At 40.1% G+C, this 23,778-nt stretch overlaps 2 protein-coding genes across 2 annotated transcripts in view; one reads left to right on the top strand and one right to left on the bottom strand.

Moving 5' to 3' along the window:
• Positions 1-2,625: 2,625 nt before the first annotated feature.
• KIAA1143 (KIAA1143 ortholog) lies at positions 2,626-8,443 on the bottom strand. The gene is made up of 3 exons (XM_061127946.1): positions 8,280-8,443; positions 4,071-4,215; positions 2,626-3,188 (listed from the first exon to the last, which is right to left on the bottom strand). The coding sequence occupies exons 1-3, from the start codon at positions 8,385-8,387 to the stop codon at positions 2,971-2,973; spliced, it is 471 nt and encodes a 156-aa protein (XP_060983929.1). The 5' UTR covers positions 8,388-8,443; the 3' UTR covers positions 2,626-2,970.
• Positions 8,444-8,506: 63 nt separating this feature from the next.
• The window catches only part of KIF15 (kinesin family member 15), a 56,174-nt gene continuing 40,902 nt past the window's right edge, over positions 8,507-23,778 (top strand). Inside the window, exons 1-5 of the mRNA XM_061127947.1 lie at positions 8,507-8,667; positions 16,311-16,353; positions 16,860-17,043; positions 19,945-20,021; positions 23,067-23,104. Coding sequence (XP_060983930.1) covers positions 8,646-8,667; positions 16,311-16,353; positions 16,860-17,043; positions 19,945-20,021; positions 23,067-23,104 — 364 coding nt within the window. The 5' untranslated portion in view covers positions 8,507-8,645. The remainder of the gene's footprint in view (positions 8,668-16,310; positions 16,354-16,859; positions 17,044-19,944; positions 20,022-23,066; positions 23,105-23,778) is intronic.

Raw genomic sequence — 23,778 nt, forward strand, 5'->3', positions numbered from 1 at the left:
CCTACCCAGATAATCCAGGGTTCTCAATCTTGAGAGCCTTAATCATACCTGCGAAAACTTTACCACATAAGGTAACACTCCCAGGTTCCGAGGAATTAGGACCAAACTCTTTGGAGGCTGCCATTTAGCCAACTGGAACTTATTACTATGGAATTTGCCTAATTTTTTTTTTTTTTTGGTGGCCACACCACACGGCACATATGATTTTAGTTTCCCAACCAGGGATCAAACCAGTGTCCCCTGCATTGAAACTGGAGTCTTAACCACTGCACCACCGGGAAGACCTGTGATTTTTCTATTTCCATTATTTCTCCTACACTGATTAATTAGGATTCCTTTGCAAAGACCTATCCCTTCTCTTTCCCTTAAGTCCTTTTGACATACCCCCATTATTCCCTGAGGACCTCCTTACTTTGGGGCACAAGATGTTCCAGGCTTGTCTTTGGTTTACTAACTTGGATGCACTGGGCCTTAGTTGCAGCATGCAAACTTAGTTGCAGATGTGGGATCCAGTTTCCTGACCAGGGATCGAACTTTGGTCCCTTGCATTGGGAGTGTGGAGGCTTAGCCACTGGACCACCAGGGAAGTTCCCAGGCTTGTCTTTTTATTAATACGATTCCTACCTCAGCCTTGGGATCACATTATTGGCCTAACTGTCTAACCTGTGCATATAGTTCATTCATGAGAAGCAAGGAGGCAATCTGGGGCTGGTGGGGTGAAAGGACTAGCTTCTCCCCTCTGGCCCCACACTCACTCATCTTTCTCAGAAAACTAGATTCTGCAGTTGACAGGACCCACTGTTCTTAGAAAGCAGTTTACGGAGGTCAAACAGTGTTGTGAAGGCTGCTCAGCAGATCTCACCTGCCACTCTAGCTTGATTTTGGGCTTTCGTCAGATATGCTTCCTGGCTGGTACCACTTACATTGTCAGAAGTGTCACCTACAGTCAGGACTTCATCAGGATAATACATTTTAAAATTTAAGATCTTTTAAACAGTCTTCCATGTTACTTGTTTAAATTTTTGGCTTCATCTCCCTATATAGGCTTTATCAGTATTTCTCAAATTTGAGCATCAGAACCTTCTGGTGGACTTGTTACAAAGAATGCTGGACCCTACACCTTAAATTTCTAGTTCTCAGGCAAGCATACAAATTTGCATCTTTAGGTTCCCAGAGGTGCTGATGCTGCTTGTCCAGGATCTATACTTTGAGAAACACCAGCCTATTGAAAAATTAGAGAAACAGTCATTCTCACTGTATTTATTTTGCTCTTAACATGTTGGGTACTGTTCTGGGTACTGAAGATACAGAGATAGGTAAGACAAGGTCGCTGTCCTTAGGACTCCCACCTGTAGATCCTAAGACTCATTAAAACTTACAGTAATTAAAGCAGCGGAGTGTTGGTACAAGAATAGATATACCAGTGATACAGACTAGAAGAACCCTGGTTTATATAACAAGTTGGGTACACATTAAAGATAGCACTGCAGAATAGCTTTGGGACTAGTGTGCGTAACTTAGCCTATTTCAGGACTCACGAGCCTGGTCATATGAGTCACTTTTAAGACTCTTTACATTAGGTCTTAAAATGACTGACAGACAGATGTAGCACCAAATTATTAATGTGGAAGCTCTGAAATTCCTAATTTCTGGCTGGTGAAGAATGGGATCTTGATAAGTCTCCAATTGTGGTGGACTTGCTGTAAATGAGGAAAATTTTTAGGTAACATGAAAAACAGTTTAGCTTTCCTGGTCAAAGAAAATGATGGTTAAATAGAACTGTTAAACACCATTTTCAATACATCAAATTGACAAAAATGTAAAGGTGCCAGTCCAGTGGTGGTGCACTGTTACTAGAGATGAGGTGATGTGAGTTCTTGTAGGTGGTATGAATAAAATGGTAACACCTACTTAGAAAGCAATTTGAAAGCAAGCATCAAAAGCTTTAGAAATATTCAAATACTTCGATCCAGTAATTCTGTTTCTAGCAACTCATTCTAAGGAAATCATCAGAAATACACTTGGAGGTTTCTATACACAGACATTCTACCACTGTATCATCAGGCTGCATGTCACAGAAACCTGACTGAAGTTTAACTGTGAAGGTGTTTATCCTTATGGATCAGTCAGTCCAAGGCTGGTACAGCAGGTCCTCCAGGCATGCCATCACAATCCAAGCTCCTGGAGTCTGTCCAGTGTACCAGCTGGAACAAGTGGCTGTGTTTTTTCATGCCCCCAAATGGCTCTGGAACTTCTTAGTTGCGTGTTTGTGCTCCAGGTAGGATGGAGAGAGGACAACCAACTGCTTGCCAAATCTGTCCTTTTGTATCAGATACACAGGAAGCAGATTTCCACTTGGTATCTTTTTTTTTTTTTTAAATCATGTAACAACTATAGTCACCATGTGATACATGATGACTGGTATCATGGTCCCCTGTACTAGATCCTTGTTCAAGATCTACTTGTATCTCTTTATCAGAGCTGTCATAAGGCTGTTCTTAGGAGCTGGGGAAGAACTGGTAACTAGGCCCATGATCATTTCCCTCATCCAAAGTGAGGTTCTGCTGAAGAGGAAGATCAAACATGGGACCTGTTCAATTACAAAATCCTCTGTAGCTATTAGTGTCATGATTTTGAATTTTACTGACCTGGAAAAATGCTCATGATACAACGTCAAGTGAGAAGCAGGACAGAGAACATACAGAATACAGCAAAAATTTGGTTACAAAAATATAATTTACATACACACACATCCCACATCAGGAAATAAAATGTTAGTGGTAGTTAAATGTTAGAGAATTAGCAGTTCAGGTCAAAAGGGTATTGATGGACAGATACAGTTTTTATCTTGCTGAATGTTTTCTGAATTTTCTAAATTTTCTTCAATGAATTTATATTACTTTATAATAGGAAAAAAGATGTTATTTTTTAAAAATCCCATATATTCTTAAAGGAGTCCAAAATATGTATTTATTCATTTTCATCTTCACTGTCAAAAGAAAGGAGGCTACTGTTTTTGATTTGCTTTTGTGAGTTCTTTTTAACTGAGTCCTGCTTATTTATTTCATCTTCTTCTTTTGCCTTTTTCTTTTTTGAGCTTGCTGATAAACCCGAATATTTTTCATCTGAGGAACGCTTGACTGGTTTTCGATACATAATTCTTCCATCAGCTGAAGCTGGTTCTTCATCTGCACCAAAAAACAAAGTTAAAACACTTTCTCTAATTATTTTCACTTTATTGGAGAGTCAGATGGCAAGAAAATCTCATACTGTATTTATGGATGTCCTTGAGTCAATTCAGCCAGTTCTTCTCTGCTCCCTCTAGCTATGTACCCACAAGACATGCAATCACTTAATAAAAAACCTAATAAAAACTCATTTACTGAAGTATACTGTAATATTGGCAGTCCCCAATTCAAAACAATCAGGAGATACACACACACACACACACACACATATTTTAAACTTTTTATTTTATATTGGAGTACAGCTGATTGACAATATTGTGATAGTTTCAGGTGGACAGCAGAATGACTCAGGCATACATATACATGTTTCCATTCTCCACCAAACTTCCCTCTCCTCCAGGCTGCCACATACCATTGGGCAGATACTACTGTGCTATACAGTAGGTCCCTGTTGGTTATCCATAATCATGCTGTATTTTTAAGTATTTTGAAAAGTGATTGTTTGAAACTCCAGCATTTCCTCCTAAAGCAATGTAATAAAAACTTATAAATAATGAATAAAATGCTATATAGCATATCACACTTCAGGCACTAAACAGACCTCTGCTGACTGGTTTGTAAACCTAACCATCTATTTTTTAAAAAACAGGATGTTTTTACTTAAATTTGCATTTAATCCTTATAACAACCCAGTAAGGTGGGCACAATTACTGCCCCCATTTTACTAATGAGAGTGAGGTGAAATAACTTGTTCAGAGTCACAAATCTGGTAAATGAAGTTTGAACTAGGACTGTCTCCTTCAAACATACCATACCATTATATAAAATGATTTCATACCTAACGTTAAATTGGTGGGAAAACCAGCTTACTTTCAGACATACCTGCTTTGGCAGCCTTTATTTCTGCCTTAATTTTCATGACTTCTTCAGCTGACAGATCTCCCTTTTTTAAAACCACCACTTGGGGCTGTTCATCTTCTTTGTCACTGTGATCACCATCTTCTTCTGGGAGCTGAGGCTGGATTCTCTAGGAAAAAACACAAACACAACATTCAAGTTCTGACCCTGAACTAAATACAACCACTATCTCTGTGAGAAACTGTAATCAGCGGAGTAAGAAGAGTGACCTTACTGACTAAATGTGTTTGGCAGTGAATTTTCAAGTTAACTCTTAAGAATCTAACCTCACCAGAGTAGGGAAGAGGTCCACCTGCCAGTTATTCTGGGGTACCTGTGCAGGGGAACCAGTTTCCATCCCAGCAGGACCCCAACTTGCAGTCCCTGATGTCAGGGGCCCTCTCTTCCATGTCCAGCCTACTCAGGGAAGTGCTGGGCTGCGCCAGTTCTCACTGCTCTTCATCAACCCTTTTCACTTCCATCTCTTCTCAAAGCGTAACAACAACAACAACAGCCCACCAAAGTACAGAAAACAGCAAGTAAAAGGTCCTCCTCCTCTGCTCATCTTTCTTCTCTCCCAGCAGCTTGTTTGGTGGGTATCCCATCAGCTGTTCTAAGGGTATAAAAATGTGGAGGTAAAAAAAAAAAAAAATGTGGAGGTACAGAAAACATTTTGTATACAAACAGGCCACTAAACATACTACTGTATGACTTGCTTTATTCTTTTTAAATTATTAAATTTCCCAAATGTAAAAAAGTACAGAGAATAATGTAACAGAAACCATGTACTCACTTTACACACATAACACATGGTAACATTTGGCTAATTGAGATTTTTAAGAAAAATATCAGACACCATAAAAGCTCCTCTTGCCCAACTTTTTTACTCAAAGAAAAACAAAACAAAACGCTTTGCACAATACCCTGAGATACATATGGCATCATCTATATTTTAAAATTACTATTATTTAACTCTATATATGGTTATCTCATGGTTTATTTGATCAGTTCTCTGTAAGCAAAAATTTTGGTTGTTTCTAGTTTTTTCTACCATGATAAAATTTTTGCATGTTTTTGTTTACTTTTCCAAACTTATACATGGAATTCCCTGAATGGAAATGCTAGGTTTCAAGGCTTGCACACTTACCACACAGTATTCAAACAGCTGGTTAGTCCACCTCTCACAGAGCCTTCCTTGTCCCCCAAACAGGGCAACAAAGCCCTGCAGGATCTGGCCTGAGTCAATAACCACAGCTATAAGCACAGTCTTATGTTCTTGCCATGCTCATGGCCTCTGGGCTCCAGACAGGTTTGAGTTTTACAGATCCACAAACATATTAGCTCTTCTGCCTCCCCTGTTACTGCATAAATTTCCAGGGCCTAGAAGGCCTCACTGACCCTGGCCAACTCCTAATCAATCTGCCTTCTAGACTCAGATCCCTCAGCAGTGCTTTCGAGATCTCACCTGTTCTTTTCATATCATCTGTAGCTCACAGGTGGCATGTACCACACCGTGTCATCAATGTTTTCCTGACTCTATTAGGCAATGCAGTATGTGTTTCGTCTCTGCATCTACAGGCACAGAGCGTGGCAAACAGCAGGGACAAGAAACATTTATCAGTCTACTCATGAATGACCAACAGGATGAAAAACGATGAACTCGAAGTTCTGGCAAGTCACAGGCACATTCAATCATTCTGTCTATATCTCATGTCTGCTTAATCACCTGACAAGTACATTCTTCTTTTCTTTGGTTTTTAATTGAAGAATAATTGCATTCTCTTTAATAACATCCATGTTAGTTCACTGATTATTCATTAGTTTTGTCTGTTTTTCTCTGAAAGTTTCCAATAAATGACCACAAACAAGTAGGTAATTAATGAAAATTTTTAGCCAAGGAAATGGGAAAGTGAAATAAAATTATTCCTGGTGTTTATTATATTCAGAATAATTCATTCTCTCTTCTTTTTGTTCAAAATCACTCCTGAATTAACTCTTAAGAGGATAAGAATATTTAGCTCAATTAAGTAGTGATTTCCTATGAAACTCCTTTCTTTTTTGTTAACAATTAGAATGATTATCCTGCCAAAATGATTAAGAATGAAGTTGGTTTCACAAACATAGGTACATGTTGCATCTATCTACAGAAAAGTCTCTTGATCAAAACTGTTAGCCCAAATCACTGATACTAATTGGAAAGCTTTTCCCCAAGTTCTCCTAAGACAGGATTCCAAGCTGCAATCTTCAGGGTATTAACTATGCACACACATGATCATCACTAGGACCTGAAGCAAACTATAATATTACGTTGCATATTCTCCTCATTGCTTCATCCATGTCCCTTTTCTCAAACCTTATTCTCTTTCCCATTGTCTCTGGTTTTGGTCCTGGGGACCAGTCACTCCTTCATCATGTTCTCTCTAGCCAAACATGGCTCCTTGTTGCCTACTGAATAGTTCATATAGCCTCACCTCTATCAGTCCCTCAACCACTTATACACACAGTCCATGACTCACCACCTCTACACCTTTACCCATGCTGTTCCTTCCATCTCTAGCTGCTGACCTACCCATGGTCAAGATTCAGGCTAAATACCCCTTCCCCCATGAAGTGTTGCCTGATGATAAGCACAGTTATCTAACCACTGTAACTTCTCACACACTAGGTGAGGTCACAGACACTGTACTAGGAAAATATAGATGGATTAAGATACTTAGATTTAGTGATGGAGATATACAGAAGAGCAAGCAGTTGCAATGCAGAATGGTAAGTACTACAGATAAGATATGGATAGAATGAAGAGAAGAACAGAGGAGTAACTGTTGAGGGGGAGGTTCAAAGGGCTTCGCTGAGGTGGTGACCTGTGAAGGCTGCAATAAGGCAGGCAGGAAGGTGTTTAAAGTACATGGCAGGGACTTCCCTGGTGGTCCAGTGGTTAAGAATCTGCCTTCCAACAGAGGGGATGTGGGTTCAATCCCTAGTCTGGGAACTAAGATCCCACATGCCACGGGGGAGGGTGGGGGGGGGAGGCAACTAAGCCCACTAGAGGCAACTACTGAGCTTGTGTACCCTGGAGCTACAGCACCACAACTAGAGAGAAGCTAGCATGCCACAACAAAGATCCTACGTCCCACAATTAAGACCCAATGCAGTCAAATAAATATGTAAAAATTAAAGAACATAACATTTTGAAAATCCATCTCTTAGTCCTTTCAGAGCCTGATCCAGTGCCTGGGGTTAACACATACTCACTGGACTAACTGCACTTAAGTCAATCTTGGGTCCTACTAGATGACATGCAAGTGGGTCTTACTGCAAATGCTAGATAAAGTGCTAAATAAATTATTTCTCCACACATGTCCTAAGCATAAAGGCATGTTCTCTTTCTATTAGAAGAGATAGGGCAGGTTTTGATGTGAATCAGTTCAGGAAGGAGCTTGGGAGGGCATAGAAATTGACTCTCATGATCCTATTCAGATCTAGGATATGAAAAGTATTTGCTTTCCATCTTCTTTTAGGGGGTAAGAACAAAGGACAGAAGTAGATCTAAGACATTCTTAAAGATGTTCTAGATTCGAGGCTTAGGATATTAAAAAAGAAAGAAAGTGAAGTCGCTCAGTCGTGTTTGACTCTGAGACCTCATGGACTGTAGCCCACCAGGCTCCTCCATCCATGGGATTTTCCAGGCAAGAGTACTGGAGTGGGTTGCCATTTCCTTCTCCAGGAGATCTTCCCAACCCAGGGATTGAACCTGAGTCTCCCCAGATTGTAGGCAGACGCTTTACCGTCTGAGGGAAGTATACTAGGTCATTTGATTAAGTGCTCAGTTTCTTTACCTGGAAGGTGGGACGACACTATCACCTACACTGTTAGCTACAGGTTTTGGAATGAGCAAGTGAAAATGAAGGAACAGAAAAATGATCTTTCCTAAAGTACTATCTACCAAGGATGGGGAGCTTTACCTGCGTCAAGTCATTTTCAGAACACAACAACACTGTGAAAACGACAAACAGCTTTTTGGGCGCAAGAGGCTGTAGTTGTTTGAAGAGGACCAGCTTGGGGTCCGATGACACTCGGACTGAGGGCCCAGCGTGGGCGCGAAGTGGGACCCGTCAGTATGTGACCTCCAAGGCAGAAGCAGAAAGTAGCGGAGCCGGTCGCGTTTCTGCGGTAACCCGACAGGCCCGGGCTCACCTTGGTTTCAACGGTGGGCCCTTCCTTGTAGCCGACCCGTTCCTTGAAGCGGGCCAGGAAGGCCGGCTCGGCTGGCCGCACGTACGACACCTGGTTCCGCTTGCTCATAGCAGCTCTGGGGGAAAACAGGCCTTCCCGAGAGCCTGGAGGATGTACAGAGGCGACGGCGCCTACTTGTGACGTCACATAGACCCCGCCCCCTGCCCCAAGGCTGGGGAACATGGCGGCCTTCACTCTGGCGTCAACGTCAGGCCTGAGCGCCAAATTTAAATTCGCGGCCATCTTGAGTGGGCGGAATCCCCGCGCGGTGCGCGGCTGGAAGTGAGTACGGTCGCTCCGTCGGTCTCGGGATCGAGGGCTGAGGGCATGATGGCGCCCGGCTGCAAAAGTAAGTGAGGAGCCCCAGCTTCGTGACCCCGTACCCTCCCACAAGTACAAGCTTTCCTGCTGGCCGTGAAGGGCAGGAGCGCACAGAACGGCGAGGGAGGGTGATTGGCGTCTCTGTCTCTCCAGACAGTACAATAATGGAACAGCTGTCTTCCCATCTGTGTATTGGGCGCACGCTAAGAGCTTGGCGCAGTTCTAGGCACTGGGGCTGAGCAGCAAACCGAGACGGAGAGCTGTCATCCGGGCGCTCCCAAGCGACGTGCTGATTGTTCCCTCCCGTTCTCGGACCTTCCATTCGTCGCTGGTCCCTTCCCGAGTCCCGGTTGGGGCTGCCTCTTTAGCATCCTCATTTGAGGGTCGGCTCACGCTCTCCCCTCTTTCTGCTTAATTCTACATTACTGACTTTTCTGAAGGGGAGAACCTACTATATTGTTCTATGCACCTCGTTCTCTTTGGACCGCTGTGGACTCGTCTTAGATAAGAGACTTTTAAAGTACAGAATTCATTGGTGTCTTTACATTCTCACAATCCCGTTTTTTCTTCTCAGGGGGAACCCTCGAAGTTCTTCCTTTTTCTCACGGAGGCGGGCCTGTCATTTTTGCTTTGGATAAACCCTTCCATTGTCCTTTGCTGTTCCTGTCTATGTGCCCCACCTCTTACATTGCCTAACCCTTTAAGAAATCTTGGTTTTTAAACCCAAGGGACTGGATTTTGGACTAATTTGATGAATCTTAATGAATGGTATGAATGGTAAGGAGGCGATGACTATGTTAGATGTTGAAAGAAACGGTGAGTTTTTGGTGTTTGAGCCTTCCAATAACGTTAATGCTTTTAGCTGTCAATTGTAATTCTTTTCTAATATGTTGTTTCATTTACTTTTTAGGTCGCTCATACCATTAAAACATCATTATGCTCTTTTTTTTCCATCTAAAATGTTCGTTTTCCTCCAACATTTTCAGCATTCAGGGGATATTAGCACACAAATTGGTACATTGTTGGACCAAAATGTTCATGGTGCTTTCTGCGCGATCACAGTGCTTGTTCAATAAATCTGGACTCAAGTAAGAGAATTGATGCCTGTGCTATAATTAGAGCATCTATTTCTTTAATGGAAAGTATATTGTTGTCGAATCCACAGCCCGTATCTTACATTTTTAGATATCCCATTGATGTATTTTTATAGTTGTTTTCCCCCAGAACCAAATCTGATAACCAGATTTCTTATTGCAGTTTCACTGCATTTAGTACTCATCTCTGACATCTTTAAAATAATTTTTTTAGCTACTTAATTGAGATAGGTCACATTATCTCATACAGTTTCTCATATAAAATGTGAAAGTCAGTGGTTTTTAATATATTTACAGATATGTGCAACTATCACTGTAGTCAATTTTAGAATCTTTTCGTCACTTCAAAAAGAAATTTCATATGGTTGAGCTCTCACCCTCTACCTACCCATACCCCACCTGCCCTAAGCAACAACGAATTGGCTTGCTATCTTGTCTAGTTGTAGTCATTATTCAAAGTGGCATGTTGAAGTCTCCAACTATTATTGTTGAAGTCTCCAACTATTAATAGTCTCCAACTAAAATTGTCTGTTTTCTGTTCATTTCTTGTTGGTTCTTCTTGTATTTTGGTGCTTTGTTATTAGGTAGATATGTTTTTATCTGTTATTTTCCTGGTAGTTTGACCCTTTTATCATTATAAAATGTTCCATCTTTGTTTTAAAGTCTCTTTTGTCTGATACCTGTGTGGCCACTCCCACTTTCTTATGATGGTTGTTTGCATGAGATAACCTTTTTTTCATCCTTTCACTCTCAAAGTGAAAGTTTATCTTTGCATCTAAAGGGTGTTTCCTGAAGACAGTATATAGTCTGACAATCTCTGCCTTTTGATTGGGTCTGACAATCTTTGCCTTTTGATTGGGTTATTTAATCTATTCATGTGTTGTTATTGATTTGGTTGGATTCACATCTGCCACTTTACTTTTCATTTTCTGTGTGTCTCGTGTCTTTTATGTTCCTCTGTTCTTCATTCACTGTGTTTTTGTTTAATAATTGCTCTAGGGTTTAACATATCCATCTTAACAACATCAGCTTCGGGTTTATACTAGCTTAATTCCAGTGATATAAACAATACTCCTGCATAGATCTATTCCCTTTTATCCTCTTTTTTGGTGTTATTATTACTGTTATTATCTGGCTGTATTGTCTTGTGGGATGTTAGTTCCCTGACCAGGGATAGAATCCCACCACTGTAATGAGAGCACAGAGTCCTACCCACTGGACTGCCAGGGAATTCCTGGTATTATTGTTAAACACATTAACATGTATTGTTACAAACTCAACAGTATGTTACTTTACATCTGATGCGTTTTGTTAGTCTGCTACAGGTTTGTTCCTACTCACCTTCTTTGTGATATTTTGGCAAATATACATATATTATGTTTCTTTGTGTTATACATCCAGTGATACCTTATCAGTTCAGTCGCTCAGTCTTGTCTGATTCTTTGTGAACCCATGGACTGCAGTACGCCAGGCTTCTCTGTCCATCACCAGCTCCCAGAGCTTACTCAAATTCATGTCCATTGAGTTGGTGGTGCCATCCAACCATCTTATCCTCTGTCGTCCCCTTCTCCTCCCAACTTCAATCTTCCCCAGCATCAGGGTCTTTTGCAATGAGTCAGTTCTTTGCATCAGGTGGCCAAAGTGTTGAAGTTTCAGCTTTAGCATCAGTCCTTCCAGTTAATATTCGGACTCATCTCCTTTAGGATGGACTGGTTGGATCTCCTTGCTGTCCAAAAGTCTCTCAAGAGTCTTCTTCAACAGCATAGTTAAAAGCATCAATTCTTCAGCGCTCAGCTTTCTTTATAGTGCAACTCTCACATCCATACATGACTACTGGAAAAACCATAACTTTGACTAGACGGACTAGCTTTGACTAGTTGGCAAAGTAATGTCTGCTTTTTAATATGCTGTCTAGGTTGGTCATAACTTTTCTTCCAAGGAGCAAACATCTTTTAATTTCATGGCTGCAGTCACCATCTGCAGTGATTTTGGAGCCCCCAAAATAAAGTCTCTCACTGTTTCCATTGTTTCCTCATCTGCTTGCCATGAAGTGATGGGACCAGATGCCATGATCTTTGTTTTCTGAATGTTGAGTTTTTTTTTTTTGAATGTTGAGTTTTAAGCTAACTTTTTCACTCTCTTCTTTCACTTTCATCAAGAGGCTCTTTAGTTCTTCGTCGCTTTCTGCCCTAATGGTGGTGTCATCTGCACATCTGAGGTTATTGATATTTCTCCTGGCAATCTCAGTTCCAGCTTGTGCTTCATCCAGTCCAGCATTTTTCATGATGTACTCTGCATATAAGTAAAATAAGCAGGGTGACAATATACAACCTTGACCTACTCCTTTCCTGATTTGGAACCAGTCTGTTATTCCATGTCCAGTTCTAACTGTTGCTTCTTGACCTGCGTACAGATTTCTCAGGAGGCAGGTCAGGTGGTCTGGTATTCCCATCTCTTTAAGAATTTTCCACAGTTTGTTGTGATCCACCCAGTCAAAGGCTTATGATACTTTATATGCTATGCTAAATTGTTTCAGTAGTGTCTCACTCTTTGCAACCTACTGACTGTAGCCTGCCAGGCTCCTCTGTCCATGGGATTTTCCAGGCAAGAATACTGTATTGGGGATCTTGGGGATCCCCATGGGATCCAGTGGGGATCTGGAGTGAAGTGAAGAATACTTCTCCAAGGGTTCTTCCTGATAGGGATCCAACCCACTTCTCTTACATCTCCTGCATTGGCAGTCAGGTTCTTTACCACTGGCGCCACCTGGGAAGCCTGATACCTTTTGTACATTTTGTTTACAATTTTTAAAAATAAAGAGGAGAAAACAGGCATTTCTACTTTTTTTTTTTATAATTATATGATTGCTGTAACTTGATGCTCTTTGATTTTTTTCCCATGTGCATTTGAATTTTACTGTCTGTGAACACTTACCTGGTCTTAGGACTTAATGATGCTCAGGTTCTTGGGGTCTTGTCACAGAAAGAATTCAGTGAGAGACTAAAGTGAAAGGTAAGAATTGAATTTATTTAAATATAAGCACACTCCACAGTATGGACCATCTCAGAAGGTGAGGGGCCTCAAAATGTGGCATGTGGTTAGTTTTTACAGGCAGGGTAATTTCATAGTCTATTGAGTGGGAGGATTATTTCAGTTACTTCAGAGAAAGGATGGAGATTTCTAGGAACTGGGCCACTGCCCACTGTTTGTTCTTTGATTATTGCTGTTGTTCAATTAGTAAGTCTGCTAAGACTCTTTGCCATCTCATGGACTGTAGCATGCCAGGCTTCCCTGTCCTTCACTATCTCCCAAAGTTTGCTAAAATTCATGTCCATTGAGTCAGTGATGCTATTCAACCATCTCATCCTCTGCTGCCCCCTTCTCCTTTTGCCTTCAATCTTTCCCAGCATCAGGGTGTTTTCCAGTGAGTCAGCTCTTCACATCAGGTTGCATCAAGTGGCCAAAGTATTGGAGCCTCAGCTTCAGCATCAGTCTTTCTAATGAATATTCAGGGTTGATTTCCTTTATGATTGACTGGTTTGATATTCTTGTAGTCCAGGGGACTCTCAAGAGTCTTCTTCAGCACCACAGTTCAAAAGCATCAGTTCTTCAGTGCTCAGTCTTCTTTATGGTCCAACTCTCACATCCATATATGACTATTGGAAAAACTGTAGCTTTGACTATGGATCTTTATGGGCAATGTGATGTCTCTGCTTTTTAATATGCTGTCTAGGTTTGTCATAGCTTTTCTTCCAAGGAGCAGGTGTCTTTTAATTGCATGGCTGCAGTCACCTTCTGCAGTGATTCTGGAGCCCAAGAAAATGAAATCTGTCACTGTCTCCACTTTTTCTTCTTCTGTTTGCCATGAAGTGATGGGACCAGATGCCATGATCTTGGTATTTTGAATGTTGTGTTTCAACCCAGCTTTCTCACTCTCCTCTTTCACCCTCATTAAGAGAGTCTTTAATTCCTCTTCACTTTCTGCCGTTAGAGTGGTATCATCTGCATGTCTGAGGTTGTTGATATTTCTCCCAGCAGTCTTGATTCCAGCTTGTGCTGCATAGAACTTAAATAAGCAGGGTGACAACATGCAGCCTTAACATACTCATTTCCCAATTTTCAATCAGTCACTTGTTTTGTGTAAGGTTCTAATGTTGCTTCTTGACCTGCATCCAAATTTCTCAGGAGATAGGTAAGGTGATCTGGTATTCCCATCCCTTTAAGAATTTTTCACAGTTGGTTGTGATCCTAACAGTCAAACGTTTCCTTGTAGTCAATGAAGCAGACGTTTTTTGGGAATTCTTGCTTTCTCTGTGATCCAACGAATTTTTGGCAATTTGATCTCTGGTTCCTCTGCCTCTCTGAAACCCAGCTTGTACATCTGGAAGTTCTCATTTCATGTACTGCTGAAGCCTAGCTTGGAGGATTTTGAATGTAACATTGCTTGCATGTGAAATGAGCATAATTGTGTGGTAGTTTGAATATTCTTTGGCTATTGCCCTTCTTTCAGATTGGAATGAAAACGGACCTTTTCCAGTCCTGTGGCCACTGCTGAGTTTTCCAAATCTGCTGACATACTATGTTTAGCACTTTGACAGCGTCATCTTTTAGGATTTGAAATAGCTCATATGGAATTCCGTCATGTCCCCTAACTTTGTTACTAGTAATGCTTCCTAAGGCCTACTTGACTTCAGACTCCAGGATATTAGGCTCTAGGTGAGTGATCACACCATCATGGTTATCGGGTCATTAAGGCCTTTTTTGTACAGTTCTTCTGTGTATTCTTGCCATCTCTTCTTAACCTCTTCTGCTTCTATTGGGTCCATACTGTTTCTGTCCTTTATGCTGCCCATCCTTGCAATGGGCGTGAAATACATTGCAAGCAATGAAATGTTCCCTTGATATGTTCAGTTTTCTTGAAGAGATCTCTAATCTTTGCCGTTGTATTGTTTTCGTCTATTTCTCTGCATGGTTCATTGAGGAAGACCTTCTTATCTCTCTTTGCTGTTCCCTGGAACTCTGCATTCAGTTGAGTATTCTTTCCCTTCCTCCCTTGCCTTTTGCTTTTCTTCTTTCCTCAGCTACTTGTAAGGCCTCCTCAGACAAGCACTTTGCCCTCTTTGTTCTCTGATGATTGGCCTCAAAGATCGTGGTGCTGGTTGGTATGTCACTTAGCTTATGCTAGTATATTATAGTAAGCATAGAATGAGGGTCAGGGTCCCCTGGAAGTCAGATCTCCCACCGTCTTTGACTGAGTTTGTTCTAACCAGTTTTTGTCATGTCCAGTGTCTGTCATTCTTTTAGCGGTTATGCCGTGCCCCCTTCCCTCCTGTTTGACCGAGAAGTCAGCTGTTAATCTAAATTAGGTTCTCTCTTAAGTAATGACTTCCAACACTTTTACTGTGATGCGTCAGTTGGTCTGTTTGTGTTTATCCTGTTTGGGATTTGTTTAACTTCCTGGATATGTAGATCATTTTTTAATGGATTTTGGGAAGTTTGGGCCATTATTTCTTTGACTTTTTTCTGTTTTTTCTCTCTTCTCCCCATTTATGCATGTTGGTATGCTTAATGTTGGCCTACATTTCTGCAAGGTTGGCTTCACTTTTCCTTCTTTTTTCTCTCTGTTCTTTAGCCTTCATAATCTCTATTGATCTGTCTTAGAGCTTGGTGGTTCTTTTTTTCTTTCAGTTCAGAGTTAATGTGGTTATGATTTCCTTTAGTTCCGGGCATCTTTGTAATGGCTCCTTTGCAGTCCTTTTCCCGATACCAACATGTGAGCACTCTCACAGGCTTTTTATTGTGGTTTATGGGTCATGCTTCCTTGTTTCTTTGAATTCCTTGCAGTTTTTTTGTTAGAAACTAGACATCTTGGATAATATGTTGTAGCAACTCTGTGTAGTGGTCTCTGTATCCTCTAGGGTTTTTTGTGTACAGCAAATATGGAGAACACCAGACTATTTCCCAAAGTAGTCCCTCTGAACAGCAAAATTGGGGAGGTTTTAAGCTAAAGGTATATGTAAATTCATGAAAGCACTTGATTGAACAGATGAAATTTAGCATAGAGTTGGGGCAGAGGTCAAAAAGTCCAAGCTTTAGTTGACTGAAGTCTGGAGGATCAACATCATCATTCCATCCTCTCCCTGGGTAGGGGCCTTAGTTCCTCAGGAACTCAAATATATATATATATATATATATAATGTGTATCCCTTGAGTAGCCAGGAGGGTGCCTCAATGCTGCACTGTTGTTTCTTGACTGCTCCTCCCTTGTTTCTACATTCCCTCCCTTAAGATTATTAATTACTGAGACCTGTTGAAGGGCAAACATTGGGCCAGGCTTAGATCACAAAATGGCTTAAGCCACAATGAATTCTTTTCTTGGTTCACTTTCTCCAGGGACCCCTTAACCAGTCTGCTCACAGTTAGAACAGGTAGGAAGATCGAAGCCTGTCCCCTGTCATGCCCAGGCCAGAGAGCCTGGAGACTGATGGGTGTGAGCAACTGGAGAACAGGCTAGAAGAATGGGGTTTTTATGTTACACTCTAAAAAATCTTTAATGACTTCTTGTCTTTTTTTCTAGCTGAGTTACGCAATGTGACAGACTATCAGTCTAACCAGCCAAGGTAAGGAAAAAAATATTGTGAATGAGGACAAAAGAATTAAGGATGTAGTATTCCAAAAACAACCATTTAGCATAGTAAGTAAGGGATCCTTGTTTCAGTGTTAACCTTTGTCCTCAGCTACTTGGAAATACAGAAAAATCATGTCTCCTCTCTAGCCCTGTCTTCTCACTTTCCAGGTTAAAAGATGGAATCCATAACATAATTCCCCTTTGGAATGACTGACTTTATTATTGCATTTAAGAGGGAAACCAGAGATAAGCAGAGTTTGGAACTCCCTTTCAGTTAGCTTCAAGTAGTAAAGTCTTGAAAATGGCAATTGTGAAGAGATCAGAGGAAGTGATAGATCAGTAAAGGGTTTGGGTCATGTATGACTCTTGAGAAGAGGTCAGTGTCAATGGATAGATTTTGGGCTTGTTGGGGAAACTTGATTTAGGAACACTACAGGCAATAGGAGGCTCAGATTCTTTTTCTCCTGTAAATTCAGCTGCTACGTCTTTTGTCTTTAGTAATGAAGGTGATGCTATCAAAGTTTTCGTACGAATACGCCCACCTACAGAGGGTTCTGGATCAGCTGATGGAGAGCAAAACTTATGCTTATCTGTGCTCTCTTCTACGACTCTCCGGCTGCACTCCAACCCTGAGCCTAAGACCTTCATGTTTGATCATGTGGCCAACATGGACACCACTCAGGTAATGATCATTTGGGCAGCTCCACTTTTCATTTGGAACATACACGATTCTGTTACTTGGGAGAATTTCATCAATTCGATCTCAAATAACTAAGGAAGCTCAAATATTCCATTAGCATTTTAGATTTAATTTCATTAAATATTTTTCTGCCTCCGTCAAAGTTTGCAACAGAATGACAAGCCTGTTTGACTTTCCCTCTCCAACCAGTGATGGAGGTTATTGAAGGTATACTTTTGAGAGCTCCTAGAAGATTGATAAGTAAAGTTGAACTGCCTAGTTTAAGAAGAATATCTTAGTTCTGGCTGCTGTTACACAAATAGGAGACTGGGTGGTTTAAACAATAAACATTTATTTCTCAGAGTTCTGGAGGTTGGGAAATCCAAGAGCAAGAGCCAGAGATCCAGTGTCTGGTGAGGACTCCCTAGATTGTAGACAGCTTCCTTCCACTGTGTCCTCATGTGTGTCTCTTGTTATAAGGGAACTCAGGCATACCTCGCTTTGTTGCACTTTGCGGATACTGGCTTTATTTATATACAATTGAAGGTTTGTGGCAGCTCTGCACTGAGCAGCCCCATTACCACCATTTTTCCAACAGCATTGCTCCCTTCATGTCTCTGTGTCACACTGTGGTCAGTATTTCTTGAAGTAGTTCGTCCTTTTTCGTTTGTAACCCCATGGACTATGTATTTGTTATGGTGATCTGTGATCAGAAATCGTTGATGTTACTGTTGTAACTCTTGGCATTTTTTTAGCAATACAGTATTTTTATATTAAGACATGTACATTGTTTTCTTAGAAATATCTGTCCTACACTTAATAGACTATAGTATAGTATAAACTTAACTTTGATATGGACTGAAAAACCAAAAAGTTCATGTGACTCGCTTTGCTGCTATATGGAAATGAACCTACAGTATCTCCACGGTGTGTCCATACTGCCATCATGAGGGCTCCACTCTCATGATTAATTACTCCCCCCCCCCCAAAAAAAAATTACTTCCCAAGGGCCCCATCTCCAAATACCATCACACTGGGGCTTAGTGTTTCAATGTGGGAATTTTAGGGAGAATACAGACATTCAAGGACTTCCCAGGTGGCTCAGTGGTAAAGAATCTGCCTGCCAAGCAGGAGATGTAGTTTCAGTCCCTTGGTTGGGAAGACCCCCTGGAGAAGGAAATGGCAACCCACTCTAGTATTCTTGCCTGGGAAGTCTCATGGACAGAGGAGCTTGGTGGGCTACAGTTCATGGGGTTGCAAATGAATTGGACATGACTTAGTGACTAAAACCACTTAGAGAGTGATCAATGTAAGATTACTATGGTGTTAGGACTTCCCTTGATGGTCCAGTGGTTAAGACTGCACTTCCATTGCAGGGTGCATGGGTTTGATCCCTTGTGGGGGAACTAAGATCCCACATGCTGCAGGGCACAGCCAAGAAATAATTACTATGCTTTGAATAACTTTTGCTAATTAAGAACAATTTGGTTAAAATCCAGTCAGCACTGTTCACTGGAACTTTCTGTGGTGATGGAAATGTTCTGTATCTGTGCTGTCCGTTGCATTAGACTCTAGCCACACAATTTAAGTTTAAATTAATTAAAATTTAAAACTCACCTTTTCAGATTATTAGCTTCTCAGATGTCCCAGCCACATGTGGCTAGTCACATGTGAAATATGAACAATGTGTCTGAGGACCTGACTTAATTTTATTTAATTTTAACTAATTAAAGTAATAGCCACACATGGCTAATGTTTATCACCTTGGACATCCCACATATTGATTGTTCGCTCATGATACACATGATTTGCGTTTTTGGTGAGACAGATTTTTAGATCTTTTTTTCATCTAGGATATGTCTGAAAAATGGAAATAGTAAGTGAGTCACATATATATTAATAATTTAAAAATTTTTAGTAGCTACATATTTGGCTGTTCTGCATACCTTGTAGGATCTTAGTTCCCTGACCAGTGATTGAACTTGGGCCCTCAGCAGTGAGAAAACTGACTCCTAACCACTGGACCACCAAGGAATTCCCTAGTAACTACATCTTAAAAAATTAAGAAGAAATGGGTAAAATTAATTTTAATTCTGTATCTTATTAGACCTTGTGTATCTAAAATACATTTCAACATGTAATGAACATAAAGCAAGTTATTAATGAGATATTTTCCATTCCTTTTTTCATGTTCAACCTTTCAAAGCTGATGGTAGTTTTATATTTACAACACATCTCATTGAACTAGACACATTTCAGGTGCTCTGTAGCCATGTGTGACTCATGGCTACTAATACTGGACAATACAGGTGTCTGAATTCTTGCTTTGTTAATATAAGTGCATCTATTGTTGTAGTCACTCAGTCGTGTCCAACCCTTTGCGACTCCATGAACTTCAGCCCGCCAGGCTTCCCTGTCCTTCACCATTTCCCAGAGTTTGCTCAAACTTATGTCCATTGAATCAGTGATGCCATCCAACCATCTCGTCCTCTGTTGTCCCTTTCTCCCACCTTCAATCTTTCCCAGCATCAGGGTCTTTTCTAAAGATGCGTCTACTTGTATATAAAAATGAAAGTAAAAATCAGATAAAAGTTCGTGGGAAATGTACTGAGGAACATTTAGGGGAATGTATTTTATGCTAATACCAGTATAATATTGTGTGCAACATGCTAATTTCTATATAAAGTCTAGATGAGGGGTTTAAATCTATAATTGCATAGCAGATTAACGGATATAATTATGTTTACAGTTTTATTATTTTAGGTTTTTAGCTTTTTTTTTATAGTGGATATAATTTTCACATTGCAAATGAAAATTTACACACAAGTTTTATTATATTTTCAAATGTAGTTTAGGAAAAATGTTTTTGTGAAATGTTGATGTATTTGTTGCTTACATTTATAGGAGTCTATGTTCTCAACTGTGGCCAAAGGCATTGTGGAGTCTTGCATGAGCGGTTACAATGGTACCATCTTTGCATAGTAAGTTGTTCTCTGTGTTCTTATTCGAGGTTACATTAGTAAGTGCTTCTGTTCGTTTCCTGTGGCTGCTGTAACAAATGACCACGTACTTAGTGGCTTGAAGCAACACAAATTTATTATCTTATAGTTTTGTGAGTCAGAAGTCCGACAAGGCTCTCTGAGCTAAAATAAAGGTGTCAGCAGGACTGTGTTTTGCTTCTCGGCCATCGCAGCAGACAGAGCTTGGTAATATATGGACATATACTAAGTCATGTGTGGAGACATATCTACAATTGTTTCTGTTCCTATCTGTTTCTTTTGAATATATACAGTAAGCTAAACTTGAGTTCATGCTAATGTCTGACTAATCCAAGGGTTGAGAATCCATGTGGGTTCATTCTAACCTTCCTTTCTTTTTTATCTGTAACTTCCCGGCTGACAGAAACCTGGATTCCTACTGCTATCATCCATTTATTTATTTGTTCAGCCCCAGTATACATGTAAAGCAGTTTCCAAATTGTTAGCCTGGATCCCTGTGAGAAACAAATTTACTGAGTACATTGTTGATGCACAGATCCTTTTTTTCCCTCTTAAAGTTCTACAATTTCTAATCAAAATCTCATTTTGCCAACTTAGGTCAGCTCCTTTTCTGCCTACTGCCTTCAGTGCAGTGTGACATGAACTTGTAATTCAGTTAGCTGCATTTCATACTGGGGCCTCTGACATCCTAGTTTGATGTGTTTTGCTTGTTTATTTAGTTTGCACACTTTAAGTTTCACCCTTTGTGATGTACGGTTGCATAGTGTGTTGACAGTTGCAGAGTCATGTTTTTGGCACGCCTACTGAGAAGAGCCCCTTCACCTTCAGAGTTCCTCTTGTTGCATTCACAGTCAACCACTTCTTTTTCTCCCAACCCCTGGATACACTAATGCAGTTTCCATTCTTGTAGTTTTGCCTTTTGCAAAGAAATCTCACAATATGTAGCCTTTTGCGTCTGGCATTTTTGCTTAATAAAGTGTATTCGGGATTTTTCTGTGTTGTTGCTTGCATCAATAGCTTTTTCTTTCTCTCTTTCTCTGATTGCTTCCAGTTTTTAGCAATTACGAATAGGTTAGTACAAACATTAGAATATTGGCTTTTATGTGAATTTAAGTTTTCAAATCACTTGAGTAAACACCTAGAAATACAGTTGCTGTGTCCTATAGTATAAGAAACTATCAAACTGTCTTCAAGATATATACTGAAAGTGCATGATGAAGGGGATTCCCTGGTGGGCCTGTGATTTGGACTTGGTGCTTTCACTGCAGTGGCCGGGGAAGGGGAACTAAGATCCTGTCAGCCCCTCAGTGCGGCCAAAATAAAGTGCACAATGGTTGTGAATTGCTAAATATTGGCAGCCTTCAAATATTGCTCTAGATTTAATATTGGAATGTAAGCTGACAGTGTTGGCAGGTATACAAGGTGAATTTTATCATTATTTTTTCCTTTTCTTCTAGCAACAGACTTCCTAATTTTATCTAGAACAAGAAGTTTTTAATAGAATGTAGTGGATTTAGTGAATTATATAGTTCATTTTGAATAGCTGATTTTTGTGTGTGTATACGTACCCTTGGTTTATCCGTAATAGGCTCAAAATAAAAGAAAATAAAAATCCAAAGTGTGACGCATGGGTTCATTTTGCACACACTTTCTTCCCTGAAAATTTCCCTTTGCCTTTCATGCTTGCTTTTCAGTCTGTTCAGCAGAACTAAATGTTCTATCTTCATCAGTGAAGCACTTAACCATTTTCTCATATTCTCAAGAGAAGAAAGGATTTTTTCTCATGGAATATTTTGAGTGCTAAAGCTCGAAAATGAAATCTCCAGTCACCAGAGATTATATATCTTCAAAGTGTTTTCTTCGAAGATCCTGTAGGCATACTAGTCATAGTATTTACTTTGAAAATTACTTTTGGTAGTTGAGGTTAGAAAGAAGTATATGGAGAGAAGTGAACATTGATTTATTGGTTGAATGAGCATACTTTGTGGTTTACGAGCTATTTTAAAAAATATTTATTTATTTAACATATTTGGCACCCGTTGTTAGTTGCGACATGTGGGATCTTGTTTCCTGACCAGGGATCGAACGTGAGCTCCCAGGATTGGAAGCATGGAGTCTTAGCCACTGGACTGCCAAGGAAGTTCCTAAAGTTATTGTTAATAGTGTCCCCTTCACTTTCAAGTAGGGCACTCAGCAATATCCATTTCTCATTGTGAGTTAACTAAAGAACTTATTTCCAACCTGCTTCCAAAAGAAATAGGTAAACAAGTAGATTATGCTGTTTTCTAGCTCTTGGGGCATTGAACCAAAAAGTAAACTCAGCATTTTATATTTGTGCTATGAATCCAATCTAAACACATTTATCATCCTAACTGACAACTATATTCAACTTAATTTTTTTTTTTTTTTTTTGTATTTTTTTGTTACCCCTGTTTCTCAGGGTACCTGAGAAATTATGACACTACATGAAATAAGCCTATAGCATAAGGATGTTTTTGTTTTATTTTTAGTATGATGATGTCTTAGTATCTTTTAAAGGCAGAATTTAGGAGGAGAATTGCTGCATTATTTAGAACAGCAAAAATTAGGAAGAAAATCCAGTTGGTTCTGGTTCAATAAATTATGATACATTCATGGAGTACTACATAGCCATTAAACATAAAGAGGTAGATTTCTACTTACCCGTGTAGAAAAATGTCTGAAATAAAATTAAGGGGGAAAAAAACAGGTTGCAGAGAAGTATGAATAACATCATTCCAACTTTGTAAATAAAAATTAAATGAAAACTCTGATGACTGTGTTTGTATACTCTGGAAGGACTTATCAGACAATTAAGAGTAGTTAGCTCTTAGTAGTAGAATAGGAGAGAAAGAAAATGGATCGTTCACTTTTTACCTGGAATAAATGTTAAGAAAGAAAGAAAATTAGTTCTTTGTGGGGAAAATTTATATACTGGTAGACCATATTAAAATTAGGTATTCTAAATTTCATGTGTGAAAGTAATATATAAAACATTCTTTCTTACAGTGGACAGACTGGTTCAGGGAAAACGTTTACCATGATGGGTAAGTAAACTAGAGATTAACACTTACTGGCTTAGTCCACTCTTTTGGGATAACAGAACTTAGCATGTTTTTTGGAAAGTCATACTTTCTGTGTATGATGTTGAACTCATGAAATTAGGGTCATTTCCCAGGTTCTTGTCAGATTGCGACTTCCATTATAGAAGTAAAATATGTGTTTTTGGCTGATTCCCGTTCAAAGCTTAGCACAGAATATCTGCTTAACTAACAACTTTTGAAGAGGGTTTAATGAATTTTTACATATTTATATAACCACTCTTAGAGAAGGCAGTGGCACCCCACTCCAGCACTCTTGCCTGGAGAATCCCATGGACAGGAGCCTGGTGGGCTGCAGTCCACGGGGTCGCTAGGAGTCGGACACGACTGAGCGACTTAGCAGCAGCAGCAGCAGCATAGCCACTCTTCTGACCAAGATTCTTAATCAGTAACTACTCCCACTCCACCCATGACGCATGTATTACTCTGACTTCTGTCGTCACTAGTTTCGCTTGTTTTTGCACTTCTATGAATGACGTTTTACTGTGTTTGCTCTCTTATGTCTGGAGTCTCTCTGTCAGCATGAAGTTTCTGAGATTCACTCATGTTAACTGCATGTAGTAGTAGTATAATATATCATCGTATGAATAGACCACATTTTCCATTCTGCTGTTGCTAGA

Source organism: Dama dama, chromosome 24, assembly GCF_033118175.1.
Source record: "Dama dama isolate Ldn47 chromosome 24, ASM3311817v1, whole genome shotgun sequence".
Taxonomy (NCBI): Eukaryota; Metazoa; Chordata; class Mammalia; order Artiodactyla; family Cervidae; genus Dama; species Dama dama.

What these genes read in the sequence shown, in the direction of transcription:
- KIAA1143 (XM_061127946.1), bottom strand. Translation starts at nt 8,387, where the DNA reads ATGAGCAAGCGGAACCAGGTGTCGTACGTGCGGCCAGCCGAGCCGGCC. An exon ending in GGCCCACCGTTGAAACCAAG is followed by an intron (nt 4,216 to 8,279) that starts GTGAGCCCGGGC and finishes GTTTTTTCCTAG; the next exon opens with AGAATCCAGCCTCAGCTCCC. An exon ending in AATAAAGGCTGCCAAAGCAG is followed by an intron (nt 3,189 to 4,070) that starts GTATGTCTGAAA and finishes TTTTTGGTGCAG; the next exon opens with ATGAAGAACCAGCTTCAGCT.